At 44.2% G+C, this 16,625-nt stretch overlaps 1 protein-coding gene across 1 annotated transcript in view; it reads right to left on the minus strand.

The window, feature by feature from the left end:
- Positions 1 to 1,081: 1,081 nt before the first annotated feature.
- Positions 1,082 to 16,625, minus strand: part of ZNF318 (zinc finger protein 318) — a 34,806-nt gene continuing 19,262 nt past the window's right edge. The window contains 10 exon segments of the mRNA XM_082249295.1: positions 1,082 to 2,822; positions 3,043 to 3,046; positions 3,049 to 3,322; positions 3,455 to 3,625; positions 6,160 to 6,278; positions 6,366 to 6,468; positions 6,633 to 7,160; positions 7,476 to 7,720; positions 7,864 to 7,963; positions 14,460 to 16,013. Of these exon segments, the coding sequence (XP_082105421.1) occupies positions 1,136 to 2,822; positions 3,043 to 3,046; positions 3,049 to 3,322; positions 3,455 to 3,625; positions 6,160 to 6,278; positions 6,366 to 6,468; positions 6,633 to 7,160; positions 7,476 to 7,720; positions 7,864 to 7,963; positions 14,460 to 16,013 (4,785 nt within the window). The 3' untranslated portion in view covers positions 1,082 to 1,135.

Below are 16,625 nucleotides of genomic sequence, written 5' to 3' on the forward strand. Positions count from 1 at the left end.
ACGTTGTTACTAAAACCAGTAATAATCAAGTGCAGAGGCAATTATTTAAAATGAGGAGTGTAGATACATTTATCTTACATTTTATTTATTATTATTATTTATTATATTTATTTTATCTTACATTTATCTTACAGATACAACCGGCCCTTTGAGGGCAATCCTAATGCTGATGCAACGCCCCTGCTCTTGTACACTGAAAAGGCCAAGTGTTTCCAATAATCATACAAGTAAAAGAAACCATGAAAATTAATTGTTATGGATCACCTTTAATTGAAACACATGATTTATTATGCATTGTGTAACATTTTGTAAAATAAGAAAAAAAAAAAAACGTTCAAAACCACAGGCCACCTTTTGTTGTTGGTAAGGATCAGGAACAGCGAGCGAAAGCATATTATTGTCGCAACTCTGCAGTCATCTGTGGACATAAATCAAGTAAAACAGGGCCAGTGGGGAAGAAAAACAAAATAAAAAGTGCTAACTCATTTGTAACCTTACCAGATATGGCAGGAACGTCCTTCATTATCCTCAGTCAGTGGAACATCTGAGATAATATGGAAACATGCACACATAGCTAAAAGAACATGAAACCTAACATTGAAACATGTCTATAAAGGCAATCCAACAGGGAATATTTACAGAATTTCAAATAAGAAATACAAGCCGGTTCTCCTGGACCTCTGAGAGCAAGGTCTGCTAAAAACCATCACACTTCTAAGCTTGGTGTGAGGAACTGAAAAAAGGGACCAGGAGAGCAATTTTCAAAATGGCCATGAAATATAAGATCAGCTCTTCATCTATCAGAAAATATACATACGGAATTACTTACAAGCCAATAAAAAAAAAAAAAAAAAAATTATGAACATTAAAAGAAAATTATGTCAAAGTAAATACAAAACTGATGAACAAATGTGAACTGTAACAAAAAAACATTCAGCCACATTTTACTCAAGAAAAATATTGCCAACATAAACCAGCACACGATTAAACAAATGAGTCTAGAAAAGTCATCATGTAACTGGTCAAAGCTCTGGCAGACATCTTCATATTTACAGATTTTAACATCCTATGTGATCGTCAGTTACTCCTATGGATGCTAAATGGATAAATTGTATTCCAAATGCAGGACGCAGATCTAATCCGAATCACACGTGGTTAATGCCTCCAATTCCTCCATGGAGTAACTTGTTGCAGGGGTGCTCTGCGGTTTCTTTGTATAATCTCTATCCATTAAAACCGTTCCACGCGAGTAGTTGGAAGGTTGCCTGGATTTGGCCCCAAAGGTTGGGGAAAAACTATAACTGGATTGTACCATTCCCAGTCCTGAGGTGGAGAAGTTACTCCCAGGGCCCTCAGGGACTTCGCAGGCCATATCAGAATCATCAACATCTTCACTGGCCACATCAGGCACCGTGGGATTAACGGGTGCCTTCATGGCCAGTGGAGGGTTTTCTAGTTTCATCTTCTTTTCTGGAATCTCCACCTTGTGTGGAGCACTTGCAACCTCTGCCTCCGGATCTTCGTCTTCAGAAGGTATTAAATCTGCAGGGTCTTCTTCAGTAGCTATTAGCTTGTAGTAGGATTCAAGTTCTTGCTGCATTGTTTGTTTACTGATAGAAGGCTGATTTTCTGTAGCTTTTCCCATATCAATGGTGGGTTTCGGAGTTGCAATAGGTGTGATTTTTATGTCTTTACAGCCTGGGTCTGATATGTGACCAAACAAAGAGGTGGGCAGAGACAACGGCTCCCTTTTAAATTTTTGGTTCAGTTTGGAAGTTTGATTATAAGAGGGTTTTGGTGGCCCAACAGCTATCACTACTGAACGCATCTGTTTCATCTGCTTAACAGTCTGGATGTGTGTAACCGAAACTTTTTGGGTTTCTGGGGGTTTCGTTTTATTTGTTTGCAGGGGTTTTGAAAATTGCATAGATGAATACTCCATCCGACCGGTCAGCGGGTTCATTGACAGAGAAGGTCCCTGTCCAGCTTGAGAAGCTGCTTTTTCAGGTTTAGAAACAGTCTTCGTTTCAACAGGGCTCATCTCCTTTGGTAAGGGCCCGATTAGTTTATTAACTTTGGATGTACTGTTTGTTGAACTGCCTGCAACTCCTTTAGCTGGCTCAGGTAAAACATTCTTACTGGGATCCTCCGATATTCGGGGAGCTGTTGAATGGCCTGGACTCTGACTCGACTGCGGAGTGCTTTTTTCTTGCTGGAGTTTCTCAGAACTTTTGCTCTCTGCCAACTTACTGGAATTGCTTGAACCAGTTTTTGAGGGATTTGTGGACGATGCGGGTTTTGAAGAAGGTGCTACTTTACTGCTTTGTCCAGCCTTTGCTTTGGCACCCTGCAGAAGAGCACCTACGGGTACCTTTTTAAACAGCATATCATACAACTCACTGCCCCTATTTGGCTGGGATGTAGTAGTTTTGGGGGAAACCGTTGGAATCGGAACTTGATTGCTATTAGAATCATCCTTTTTTGTGACTGTTTGAATAGGCTGTTGTTTGGTTTCTTGAGTTCCTTTTAGAACCACCTCTTCACCTTCAAAAGCTTTAGAAACAATATCTTCTGACAGAACGGTCTGTGCTGTGCTTTTGACTACAGGTAAGGATTTGGATGTGGCATCCGCAGACTTTATAGACAGGAACGTGTTTAGAGGGGCAGGCTTGTTTACAGTGATGTTGGACTTTCTTAGGAGAGCCAAAGGAACTGGTAGGTTTGGTCTAACTTTGATACGTGGGACATTGGAAGCAGTGGGCGTGGTAAAAGAGGCAGCGATGGAAGCAGTGGTCACTGTTGAGGTTGACAAAGATGGAGTACTGGAATATGGAGTACTGGAATATGGAGTACCAGAAGATGAAGTAGGAGTACTAGTAGACGAAGTTGGAGTACCAGAAGACGAAGTAGGAGTACCAGACGACGAAGTAGGAGTTCCAGACGACGAAGAACGATTACCAGAAGACGAAGTACGATTGCCAGAAGATGAAGTACGATTACCAGAAGACGAAGTAGGATTACCAGAAGATGAAGTAGTTCTACTCTGGGAATTGCTGGGTTTACCCAGAAGCCTAATTTCAATTCCCTTTGGCTTGGTGTTTTGCCCCTTGGCCTCTTCCTCTTTTTCTTTCCCTGCTGCCCCCTCATCTTTTTCTGTGCTGCCAGCCGCTTGATTATTGTCTTCTGTTGACTTCCATGTAAACTTTCCAAATGTGGGGGCTTTTACTGGCTCTTTATCTGGGGTTTTTGACTTCCGTTTTGGATCAGACTTGACCGGCGAGGTTGATATGTGTGACCTGCGCCTGCTGTTGCTCTTGTCCACCTTGTCTGCCTTGTTCGCCTCGCTCTTGTCCACCTTGTCCGCCTTGTTTGCCTCCCTCTTGTCCACCTTGTCCGCCTTGTTTGCCTCCCTCTTGTCCACCTTGTCTGCCTTGTTTGCCTCCCTCTTGTCCACCTTGTCCGCCTCATTGTCTTTCTTTGCTTTCTTTGATCGGCTGTGCTCTTCGTTCTGCAGTTTACGTTTCTGTTCCGCTTGCTTGCGCGCTGCCTCCTGGGCTGCGGACAAGCTGGCCTTTTTCCTCTCGCGACGAGACACTTCATAATTGATGTTCTCATCTGTATATTTCTGTAACAAAAAAAGAAGAAAAAAAAAAAAAGGATTTGATTTTAAGTCAGGTAACAGAACCAAAAAAGAATGCAAACTGTTGCTTATTAGAAGGAAACAAATCGGAACCTACTTCAGCGTGTGAACCCCAGAAAGTGGAGTGTTAACAAGTATTTGCAAAGCATTTAAAAACATCGGAGTTGAGACCCTCAAATGAACCTGTGCTCAGTTTCTAAGGTAATCTGCAGGTCTACAGAAAAGGCAACTACGGGTTTATCTACACAGTACCTGGTGACAACCAAAAAAGTCCATGTGCTCTGTTAGGCAAACGCCAACCACAACTTCTGAGGACAATCCGCATATTGCCTCGTTCTGCTCCTTCTAGTTGGTGGGAAAGGATAAGCTGGGTTAGGTACAAACTCAAAACGAATCCAACTTGGCAATCCGTGCGAAGTTGTCACATGATCGCATCCTTACCAACCCAGTTAACTGCTGCTGGGGCATTCCCCACCCCGCATCTTCAGGTACATGCAGGGGGTGGGGATGCTTGTGGCATCTTTGACCCAATTTGGCCACATTGCCATATTTGGCCAATGTCACTGACCTAAAATGACCATATTAGGTAAATGACTTCACAAGCATCCCTGCCCCTTTATGTAAATGCAGTTGCAGGGCGAGGAATGCCCCAGTGGATTTGCCTGGTGGGGATGTGATTATGTGACCGCTTCCCACAGTTTCTGCTGAACTTAGTTCAGGCCAAACCCAGTTAATTGTTATTGGTGACCAAAGGCTGGCCATCTGGAAGAAGGCAGGCCACTGATTGACCATGGAAGCTGTTGAATTTCCATAAAAGAGAGACCAGATATTGGGGATAACCAGCATTTGAAGATAAAAGAAAGGAATTGAAAAGACAGGCCTGCATTAAAAAAGGTATGGGTCCTGCATTCTCCATACCGCATACAGCCCTAAAATATACCTAAATATAAAAAGCCTGTCTTCAAGATTGACCCTACTCATGAAACGGATGGGAAACTTCTGCATACTTCTTTTTGTGTCAACAGAACAGGAAGTGAAGGAAAATCTCTTTAATAGGACAGGCGTTTTATTAATTTCCCATAAGTATTTGGTGGTGGATCCATACCCACATCAATGCTAAAATGGATACATTTAAAATAATAGATAAACTAAAATATTTACCAATTCTAGAGAAACTGCTGCTCCGGACTCCCTCCAGTGCTGATCAAATAACCAAAACCATATGAACTTGGTCTCAAGATTGTTGAAAAAGGAGAATCAACCAGTCTGAACACTGGTGTTGCTCTTTAACACAGAACACATGGACCAGGCTTTGCTCACTTGAACTGGAAATTAAAAAATATAAGACATGCAAGTGTAATTTTACACATCCAGCATATGACTGGAGTGGGTTTACAGCTCAGCATGTTTTTTTTCAGTTTGGGGGGCTGCAATGAGAGATGCATTACTATCTGTAGCGCCACTCATGCACTCATCTCCTTTATCCAAGCTTGGGTGAAGCAACAAAAAAATACAGAAACTCCTAGAGACAGCAATGGCATTCCCAAAGCAATACAAAACTGATATTCATTTTTTTGATGCATTATTAGTGTAACCCCCTTCTTATTCCCTTAAAGCGGATGTTGAATGTTCGCATAGAAGATCTTCCCTTGTTCCTCCAATGAGCAACATGCAATTTAAGGTTTTTCAATCAGTTTTGCTTTTAGGAAATTCCTTGAGACCTGGTGACGTCATCTGGCTCTTTCTGCTGGCGCTGTAGCAGGATCAAAACTGGTGGCAGGGACCAGCAGGCTCCTGTAAAACATTACTGCACCCTGCTTCGGATCTTCTCTCATAAGCCCTCCCAAGGAGTCCGCTACCTCTTGTCAGGGTTTTTTGTAAATGCTGGACGCCTTAATGGGTATCTCCTAGTCACTGTACTGCTGTTCCCACGCATTATAAGAAAACACGTCACCAGCATCCCTTTAGACGTCCATGCTCTTTCCTGTTGGCCACTGAACACTATCTGTGCAATCTTCTGCTAATCAGTTTTTTGATTTTTTGAATCTAATACAGCAGATTGCACAGGTAAAGTTTGCAGCACCCAATGGCCAGTAAAACAAAGCAAGCAAGGGATGTGTTCTTTCACATAATACTCGGGAATAGGAGTACAGCAACTGACAAGCCCTAAAGATCAAGCTGAAGGCAAAGAAAGTTTAAAGCTGTAGGGGGAGGGCCAACAACAGTACAGATCAGGAGAAGAAGCAACTAATATGATTCAGACAGTAAATAAAGGTAGGCTCAAAACAGCTGCTGCAGGTTCAAAGAATATACAGTGGAGTTGAAAGTTTGCAAGCAATTGAGAGTAGTCCGTTTCAACATAGGAGAGAATTTCTACAGATGTGAATAAAGGCAAAGTTCAGCTTTAACCAACATGACACCACTGCTGCATACTCATCTTGCCAATAATCTTCCTGCATTTCTTCACCCAACCATGTATAGTTTTTGAAGCAATGGAAGACTTATGGAAAAAAACAAACCTTGAATTTTTCATTGTGAGAAAACGTTCGGAGATGTTCATCAGCTTCTACGTGATCTGCAAAGGACCGATCGCAAAGCGAGCAGTAAAAGCCTTTAGTTGGAACCATAAATTCTGCACCTAGGGGTCGAGTACAGAAATGTCAGACACATACAACATGACTGAACGTTTGTTGCATTTACTGATCATGTACACAGGGCGACTCACCTTTCAGAGGGACATTCAACTTCTGCTGCTTTTTCTGCTTCTTTGGACTACTGACTTCAGGCTCTTTCGTCTTCACCCAGGGCCTTTGCGGTTGCTTCAAACTCTATTGCAGTACACAAAAGATACAGATCTGAGAATTTACACGTTTAAAAAAAAAAAAAATAATAAGGTTACCATATTTGCACTCAGTATCACAATTTATCCACAGTGAAGACAAAAGTTCCCCTCCACCTGCAAACGGAGAAATAACAGTCCTCTGATTCATACCTCATTGTGCTTTCTTTCGTGGAAATGTAGGAGAAATTCGAGTAAATTCATGCACACACTATTGCAGTCCTCGCACCAATGTCCACCAGAATCATAATACTCAAATATGTCCCTGATCTCAATAGGAGCTGGGTTCTCTTTCTTGGGGGAGACCTTTTGAGGAGCACTAGATCGTGGACTTTTTGAAACGGACTTGTCCCGTGATTTAGAGATTTCCTCAGACTTTGACGAGCTAGATGAGCTGGATTCTGAGTTACTTCTCTTGCCAGAGCGGCGTCTTGGGGATCTTGAAGATCGTTTAGGCTTTACGTCATCTTCTGCCTTTACAGACAAGCGAGAAGTACTGATGGAAGGGGAAACGTCCCCTGAAGAATCGGATCTGCCTTCGGGTTTAACATCTGATTTTATTTTGGTTGCGGGCGAGAAGTCTCTGCTGGACTTTGAGTCTTTCCTCTCTTTGGAGTCCCTCCTCTCCTTGGAGTCTTTCCTCTCCTTGGAGTCCCTCCTCTCCTTGGAGTCCCTCCTCTCCTTGGAGTCCCTCCTCTCCTTGGAGTCCCTCCTCTCCTTGGAGTCTTTCCTCTCCTTGGTGTCTTTCCTCTCCTTGGAGTCCCTCCTCTCCTTGGAGTCCCTGCTCTCCTTGATGCTTCCACTGGATATTGTATCACTACTGGAGTCCTAGATAAGATAAGAAAGGAGCATCTTAGCAAGGAAGAACTGAAAAAAAATGGAATAAGTTCCACAAAATATATATATAGCTGGTGAAATATCAAAGAAAACATATATAGAGCTAATGAAAGAAGTTATAGTGCTGCCAGAAGAGCAGGCCCTCTGAATACTGCTCACCTGAGGGGAGAGAGGGCTCTTCTCCCTTTCTTTAGAAGTTTCCCTTTTGTCTGCTAAATCCATAGGGCTAGCACCTAGGATCTCCGCCACCTTGATCAACTGCTGTTGCTTCTGCTTGGTTTCTAGAATTTCCTTGTTTAGAGAGTTGATCTGCCGACGGGCACTATCCAGAACATTGTTCAGCTCCTCCAGGAGAGGGTCCTTGTGACCATCTTTCTCCCGGCGCTTCTTCCGCAGGAGATATCCTGTGACATGACAAAAGCAATATGGCGGCTGTAAGCATATTATTGTGAAGAAATTATTTCAGTGGAATGTATACAGTTTTACTGGCCCACACCCCCGCTTGGGTCCATGTATGGTAGAGTAATAAAGGAGAAGGGTTCCTCACCATGCTGTATACGCAGCTGCTCCACCTTTGTGCTCAGATTCTTCTTGTTTAAGGTTTTGGCATTCAGGTCCTGCTTGAGTCCCTCCAATTCATCCAGCACCTTAAATAAATGGAAGCATTTTTTTTCCACGTGTCATCATCTCAACATTTTAGTAAATTAAAATCCAGACTAGTCTCAGGCAAGACAAGTGAAGGAAAATAACACTGGAGGCTCCGCACTTACCTTGAACTTCCATCACTAAGAACAGCTTCTTCTAGTTTAACAAGTTATGATACATCAATTACGGTACTGACCGATGTCAATGACGTGCAAAAAATACCTGGAACGTGGGGCACTTACCACCAGTCAGAAGATAAATGGTTATGAATTGGGCCCCAAGGCAAATAAACATAGAAGAGTGACCGCAGAAAAAGACCAAGTTGTCAAATCGACTGCCTTTTTTTTTTGCCTCGATATAAATTTATGTCAAGATAGGCAGCCGGCAATTCCAAACATCCACATGTTAACCACGATAACCTTTATTTGCCACAGGGCGAGTACCGAATTAGAAATCTTACGTGTTTCGACCCACTGTGCCGAAATGCATACGTTTTCCTATTCTGTAGCATTTCCTACCCTGTGGCAAATAAAGATTATCACATGTGAATGATTCAAGTTGCCAGCAGCCTATCCTTGCTATTGCTACAGTGTGAATCATTTGAGTTACCGGCTGCCTATCCTTGCTATTGCTACAGTGTGAATCATTTGAGTTACCGGCTGCCTATCCTTGCTATTGCTACAGTGTGAATCATTTGGGTTACCGACTGCCTATCCTTGCTATTGCTACAGTGTGAATCATTTGAGTTACCGGCTGCCTATCCTTGCTTTTGCTACAGTTTGAGTGAATGGAAGACCCTCTGAGCATGTACACCAAAATCTCACCTCCTTTGTGGGAATTCCAGTGAGCGTTGCTTTCTTTCTGTGTGGTAAATCTATGTTCCTCCTAATAATGTTTAAAGAAAAACTCTCTTTCAAAACATGTTACATGGCTTGTTTCAGGCAAACGAACTATGTCCCTCACTAACCTGTAAGGCCGCTGAATGTGCCGTATAAACTGAATGTAGCTGCGGGTACATACAGCATGCCACACTGTGTTCCGGGTGCGAGCCAAGACTTGCTGTCTCATACTCGGGAACACAAGTCAGTCTGCGGCAGCGGCGCTCAGAGCAAGTGATGTATTTTATCAATGAATACAAAGCTTCCTCTGAATAACTGAGTCAGAGGCGGGCTGATGTCACAACCTCCGACTCAGCCAATCAGAGGAAGCTTTGTATTCATTGATAGAAAACATCGCTTGCTCTGAGCGACTGAGTGCCGCTGCTGTAGACTGTACATCACTTGCTCTGAGCGGCTGAGTCCCGCTGCTGTAGAATGATCCGTGTTTCGGGTATGAGAGAGGATGACTCAGCTTGCAACCGGAACATAGTGCAGCATGCTGTATGTGGCCGCAGCTACATGCAGTATATACCGCACATCCAGCGGCCTCACAGGGTTAGTGAGGGACATAGTGAGCTTGGCCAAAAACTATGTAAAAAGTGTTTTGAAATATGGAGTTCTTATTTAAATTCCCTTACTGTTGAATGATTCACTAACTAATTTCAGTAAAATAACATGTTCTAAGGGCAGTGTTGAATTTTCCTCATGCTGGTTTGAGGTCTTCTTCCCCCATGTTATGAACTCCGCTTCACGCCGGCCGTACACATATATGTAGCAGCACAGAGTTGGGCCTTATTCCGTGCCGCTACACAAGTCTATGTGGTACATAGACTTCATTAATGTGTCATTTTGTGACACTTCAATAAAGTGAAAAAAAAAAAAAGTATAAAAAAACATAGCAAAGCTTTGTAGCGTCGCGACACAATGTTTTTTTTATTTAGCACGCAGCGGGTTTCGAACAAGCTTTTACAACCACTCAGTCCTGGAGTGTTGTGAGCCCACCATGCGCAAAGACATACAGCCTACCTCCCCCGCATGTAAACAATAGGCTGAGCTCTCAGGAAGTGGGCAGGACAGGGTCGTTCTGCCTGCAACAGGACTAAGGAGGAAGCTGGGGATTGTACTGAATTGTACCACTGGAACCGGTGGTTCATTCAGTACCAAATGCAATTTAGAGAGAACTCTGAGCAAATATAATTTCATTCTCCAGTTGACAAAAAAAAAAAAAAAAAACATGGGACGTGTACATTCATCTTATTCTGTATGACTAAAATTTACAACCTCAACCAGCTGTCAAGGTTGTGAAAGTCATACCATGGAAAGTGCCACAACGGTCACCACATCCAAAGGCAATGGGAGATAATCGCTAGTTAACCACTTTAAGACCGGAAGGATTTTCCCCCCTTAATGACCAGGCCCTATTTTGCGATTCGGCACTGCGTTACTTTACCGGACAATTGCGCGGTTGTGCGACGCTGTATCCAAATTAAATGGATTTCCTTTTGTATCTTCAGCTCTCAAGCCCAGACACTTTTGCAGGTATCTCTCTCTCTCTCCTAGATAATTTAAGAAACTGACCCGAGAAATGTATAATAAAAAACACCATTGTGCATTACGTTTATTAAAAACTAAAACCAATCCTAAAGAATATAAAATGCGCACTTCCATTTGATGGTGCTATAAGTAAGCACCAACATATATAGTAGGGATCGACCGATATCGTTTTTTCATTGCCGATACCGATATTTTGGTCATCACGTATCGGCCGATATTTTCGTACATTTAAAAAAACATTTTTTTTTCTTTTTACTTGACAGGTACTCTTGTGGAGGGACCCCAAACCCCTCCTCTGCACTTAAAAGCATTCAAAATGCCAAGTTTGGCTGTTTTGAATGCTGTCTTTTTTTTAAATCTGGCGCCGAGTACCTGGAAGTGATGTCATGACATCAATTCTGGGATTTTTACATGGAGACCCGAATGCGGCTTTGATCGGGTCTTCGACGGCCGTGCAGGCTGGTTGCCCGGGTCTCCCGTCCCACCAAGAAGGCGGCAGGAGGGGAGGGGGGGGGGGGGCTGGGGGGAAGTCCCCTCCCGCTCCTTGTAATGACAGCCGAGCTTCTTCTCAGCCACATCGGTTGTCATTACAAGACAGCCGACCTTCGGCTATGGACGCCAGTACCGGGGTGATGAGCTCTAGCTGCAGGCATCACTCCGGTACAAGCACTTTCCCGAAATATCGTCAATATCGGTAACCTTGGTGGCCAATTCCGATATATCGGGGAAATTGCATATCTTCCCTCGACATATCGGCTTTGCGATAATCGGTCGATCCCTAATATACACAGCCTCAATGTACACTTGCCGTGTACTCCAGAAGCAACCAGATACGCGACCCAGGGTTACCCCGTAATGACGTCAGTAATGGCAGACGCGCAGCCTCAATGCATTTTGGGGAATATATAGGTTGACGTGATTTCCGCAAAATTCATTGAGGCTGCGCCTCTGCCATTATTGACGTCCCTACCGGTTAACCCTGGGTCGCGTATCCAAGCGTTGGAACGCACAGCAAGCGCACATTCAAGCTGTATATGTTGGTGTTGACTTATAGCACCATCAAATGTAAATGCCCATTTTTTATTCTTTATGATTGGTTTTATTATTTAATAAAACGTACTGCACGATGAGGTTTTATTATACCCTTCCCAGGTCTGTTTCTTAAACAATGTATGAGAGAGAGATACCTGTAAAAACGTCTGGACTTGAGAGCTGAAGATATAAATAGGATCTCCTGGAAGGCTGGTGATGAATGAGTTGGATTCAATTAAGGCAAATTTTACCATAGCCGGTGAGTATGCATTTTATACACACTTTGTGATAGAGCACGGTGTAAGGAAAGTTTAAATAACATTGTTTCATCATGGTGATTGGATTGCTTTGTGAAGATTATGCTGCAGTTCTCTTGGGGCTTTCATAAGATTGGACCGAGTAATATATTTTTCCTATAAGATTTATGGATTTGCTTGAGTAGCTCCATACCTTTTCTTTTGCATTAGTAAAGCCTTAAGTGGTTATATTACTTTAAGGCTTCACTCACATGTCAGTGTATTTATCGCGGGGAGAATCACTGCGATTCTGCCCGTGATCCGGAAATCATTGCAAATCGCGGGACTCCTGTGCGTTGCCCGTGATTTGCAATGGCACCCCAAACGCTGTGCGATGTTGCCACAATTTGCGCCTGCAGAATCGCGGTAACATCGCGCAAAAAAAATTGCGGGACGAATGGCGCCCCAAATAAGCTCTTGTACCTTTTTTGGGCGTCATGCGTACCGTGTTTTTTTTTTTTGCGTGATGTTACCGCGATTCGGCGGGCGCAAATCGCGGCAACATCGCACAGCATTTGGGGTGCTATTGCAAATCACGTGCAACTCACAGGTGTCCCGCGATTTGCAATGATTTCCGGATCGCGGGCAGAATCGCGGTGATTCTGCCCACGATCAGCCTTAAGGGGCAGCTGCACTCATATTTTTTTGTATATTTCTTTGTGTATTTTTGAAAAATTGGCGCCATCACTTATCACCCATTTTAATTTATGTGCCTTGCGCGGGCCCGCAGATGGGCTACGCCTGCCTTTGCGCGGGCCCGCAGATGGGCTACGCCTGCCTTTGCGCGGGCCCGCAGATGGGCTACGCCGCCTTTGCGGGGGCACGCAGATGGGCTACGGCTGCCTTTGCGGGGGCCCGCAGAAGGGCTAAGCCGCCTTTGCGGGGGCACGCAGATGGGCTAAGCCGCCTTTGCGGGGGCACGCAGAAGGGCTAAGCCGCCTTTGCGGGGGCACGCAGAAGGGCTAAGCCGCCTTTGCGGGGGCACGCAGAAGGGCTAAGCCGCCTTTGCGGGGGCACGCAGAAGGGCTACGCCGCCTTTGCGGGGGCACGCAGAAGGGCTACGCCGCCTTTTTGCCTTTGCGGGGGGGGGGGCCCGCAGAAGGAATACGCTGCCTTTGCGTGGGCCCGCAGATGGGCTACGCTGCCTTGCAACGTCTCCCAGCCAGGACTACAGCCACGAATGCTCTGGGCAGGGCTGCTCAGTAGCTAGATGGTTATTCCACCCACTTTTCCTTAGAAGCACAGCAGCATCTGGAAAAAGCTGGCAAAACTGGAGGAAGAAAAAAGTAAATTGCATTACTCGAATTAATTTAAAAAATTCAATTCTTCACATTGCAGAAATGTGAGGGAGAAAGGACCAGCAGAAAAGCGAGAAAGTGTTTTTTTTATATTTTGAGTAAAAATTTAATTTTTTTTTTTTTTAAATAACTAATTTGCCAGCTGACAGTTACCAACTTCTCTGCTCAGGAGCTGTGAGAACGGAGCGATCAGCGGTGTTTGATCTCTAGGTTCTCAGTCTTAGAGGCGTCGGGAGACAGATGCAGCATCCACCTAGGTAAGTATAATTTTTACAAAAAAAACCCCATACATCTCTTTTAATCAATGAAGGCTTCCAACACACACATGTCAATGAGGCCAATAGCATGAGAGACCCAGCAGGGGCTCCCAGCGATTAGCTGTGGGTGGGAGCCCCACTGAATGTAAAGGAAGGCTGACATTTCCCACAGCTAATCGCGGCCAATCGCATGTAAATCGCTCAAGGAGGAATTACCTACGAATGATCAGCCCTAGACACAAAGGGGTTGATTCACCAAAACTGGAGAGGGCAAAATCTGGTGCAGCTCTTCATGGTAGCTAATCGGTTTCTAACTTCAGCTCCATGAATGATTACACAGCTCCCACAGCTAAACAGGAGTGATTAGCTGTGGGAGCTGTCAGTCTCCCATTGCTTTCAATGCAGCTGCCGCCCATAGCTAATGGCTGGGAACCCCCGCTGGGTCTCCAGCATTGCTAACCACTTGCAGGTGTGAATGGGGCCCAACACTATTTTAACCATGGGGCCCAACACTATTTTAACCAACGCGTTTCATTGTTTGAATATTTTCCACTACATCCATATATCATGGAGGCAATTGAGGAAAGACAGCTAGACTGACCAAAGTGCTTTATTAACCAAAAATAAAAATTTATGTAAAGCGGTCTATAAATGGATCGAAATTCAGCCGGTTAAGTAGGGACCGGCCGAATATCGTTCCATGGGTGGCTACTCCCCCTCCGCAGGCTTGTTTGATAAGGTCTCGATCAGTGTATTTTGACAACAGAGTCCCCGCTGTCAGAAAACAATATATCAGTAGGTAGGATATCCCTATCAACCTTATTTGTGTGGCTGGAGGAATCCATTCCTCTTTATTCTTCTGTTCAATGCACTGGATTAACAATAAAAAAATATATATAGAGATTTACTAAAACTGAAGCACTCAAAATCTAGTGCAGCTATACATGGTAGCCAATCAGCTTCTAACTTAAGCGTGTTCAATTAAGCTTTGACAATAAAACCTGGCACCTGATTGGATGGCAGAGTTGCACCAGATTATGTACTCTTCAATTTTAGTAAATAAGCCTCAATGTATGTATGGCCGGATTAAAATTATATCAAGCAACAATGGAAAAGAAAAATATTCATGCTGTTTTTTCCCCAACTCAAACCAAAAATGGCAGAGTCTCTGGAAGGGACTTACTTTAAACTTCTCGGCTTCTTTATTTCTAAATTCAGCTTCATGTTTGGCCAGCAGCCCTGAAGTCGAAGAAGCGGGGGTTTTCGGGTCATTCTTTGCTGCAGCCTCTGTGAAATCTGCATTCGTTTCGATGACACGTAGGTTACTGCGGGGGTTGTGAGTTGTCGGAGGAGGGGTAGGTAAATGAGGGGAAGATACTGGAGGTGGTAGAGCAGGATGCGGCGGCAGTGGCGGCGGAGGGTGAACTGGTGGGGGATACATGGCCCAGTTGGACGTTTGGTATGACACATAAGGGGAATACGGGTTATATGTGGGAGGGGGAACTGCAAAGTTGTGTACCATTGGGGAGGGGTTGTATGGAGAGTAAATAGGAACCTGAGAGGGACTTATAGGAGGAGGGGTCAGCTCTGGGACAGGAGCAACTGGGGGTGGCTGAACTAAAACTGGGGGTGATTGAACCGTGGTAAATGACTGCACAGTGCTGATTGCCTGGACTGAGCTACCACTGGATGATTGCACAGTACTAAGTTGTTGCCCTATTGTCTGGATTTTGGATGCAGGCTGGCTCTGCTCTTTGGCAGCAGTCTTCGGTATTACAGGCGGTGTCTTCTCTTTAAAAGTAGGTCCCAACTGCTGGGCAACTGATAGAGGCTTTTCAGTCACAGGAGACTTTGAAGGCGTCATGGTTTTTGCTGCTACTTTGGGCACAGCCTTCTCCTTCTGTTCTGTTATTCCAGTCAGTTCAGGTTTGGCCTTTGATTCAGAAGGACTTGTGATGGTGTTCTGGGACTTTTCTGATGGGGTCTGGGCTACTTTTGGTATCAATTTCTTTCCATGAAGCCGCTCTTGAGTCCTCACGGCAAGTTTCCCAATCTCTGCCACACCAATATCTAGTCCAATAGTCTTTAGCAGATCATGGATCTTGGCATACTCTTTCTCATCAGGAGTATTCTTGGGAACCTTCGCTGGTCCTGCTTGCATTGGTGGTGTCTGCGTGGGTGGAGTTTGCTTGGGTGGCTCTTTGCTTGACTCGGGGGTCTTATCCTCGTCCCCGTACAGAAATCGCTCCTCCTCTTCAATTTCCGCAAGGCTCCTCTTATGTTCCTGCTTCTGTTCAGAGACAGTTGCTGCAGTGGTTAATTTCATCTCTGGCTTCACCGGATCATGCAATGGCAAATAGTCGTCTCCTAGAGCGGAGCTTTTACCGACTTCCTTTGTGTTCAGAAAAGAAGTCGGAGAGCCAAAAGGAACTCCAGGAGATTCTGTGTTGAGCAAACCCAAATAACTGCCTGTAGAAGAAGCATGTGGCCTGTTTAGGGGGTCATTTGCTTTGGAATTAGGCGCAGGGTTTAGAGGGGCTTTGCCGCTAAGCTCCTCTGTTGTGGTCAGACTTCTCCCCCCTGCTGCTGCAGAAGAAATCCCAGTTACAAGCGGAGAACCAGACCTCTGAATCATTGATGAAGAGAGTGGATTGGTGGCCAAGTCTCCTGGGTGCATACTGCCAACATTGCTCAGGAGAGACGATGAAGGTTTTCCAAGACTTGAATAGCTGTCAACCTGTTTAGGGGATTACAGGGAAAAACTGTTAATGTTATGTAATCATTTTTCATACAACTGTATAGACATTAATAAAAATAACACAAAAATAAACCCCTTCAACTACTTTACTGCTTTTATTTTATATATTTTATATATATAGGGGAATGGATAAATGTATAAAATGATGACTCACAATGTTGTTCTGGAAAGCTTAAAATTGGATTTTTGACTTACCGTAAAATCCATTTCTCTGATGTTCATTGATGGACACAGCTCCTGATCTTCTTAACCATTGGGTTATACTGCCCCCTACAGGAGTAGGATACTAGGCAAAAAAAAAAAAAAAAGACTGACTACGTCTATGGACAGTCCCAGAGGGTATACTCCCTCTATGCTATAGGTACTCATTTTTGTTACAAGTAGTGTTAGAAGACTTACAACTCCACAGAGGGGTGGGTGCTGTGTCCGTCAATGATCATCAGAGAAATGGATTTTACGAGAAGTCAAAAATCCCATTTCCTCTTTCTTCATTGAGAGACACAGCTCCTGATCTGCTTAACCATTGGGACACCCCCAAAGCAGTGTTAAACATAAGGGGTGGGAACAGCCAAAAATTAACTTTGTGAAAGT

Source organism: Pelophylax lessonae, assembly GCF_965119305.1.
Source record: "Pelophylax lessonae genome assembly, chromosome: 3".
Classification (NCBI taxonomy): domain Eukaryota; kingdom Metazoa; phylum Chordata; class Amphibia; order Anura; family Ranidae; genus Pelophylax; species Pelophylax lessonae.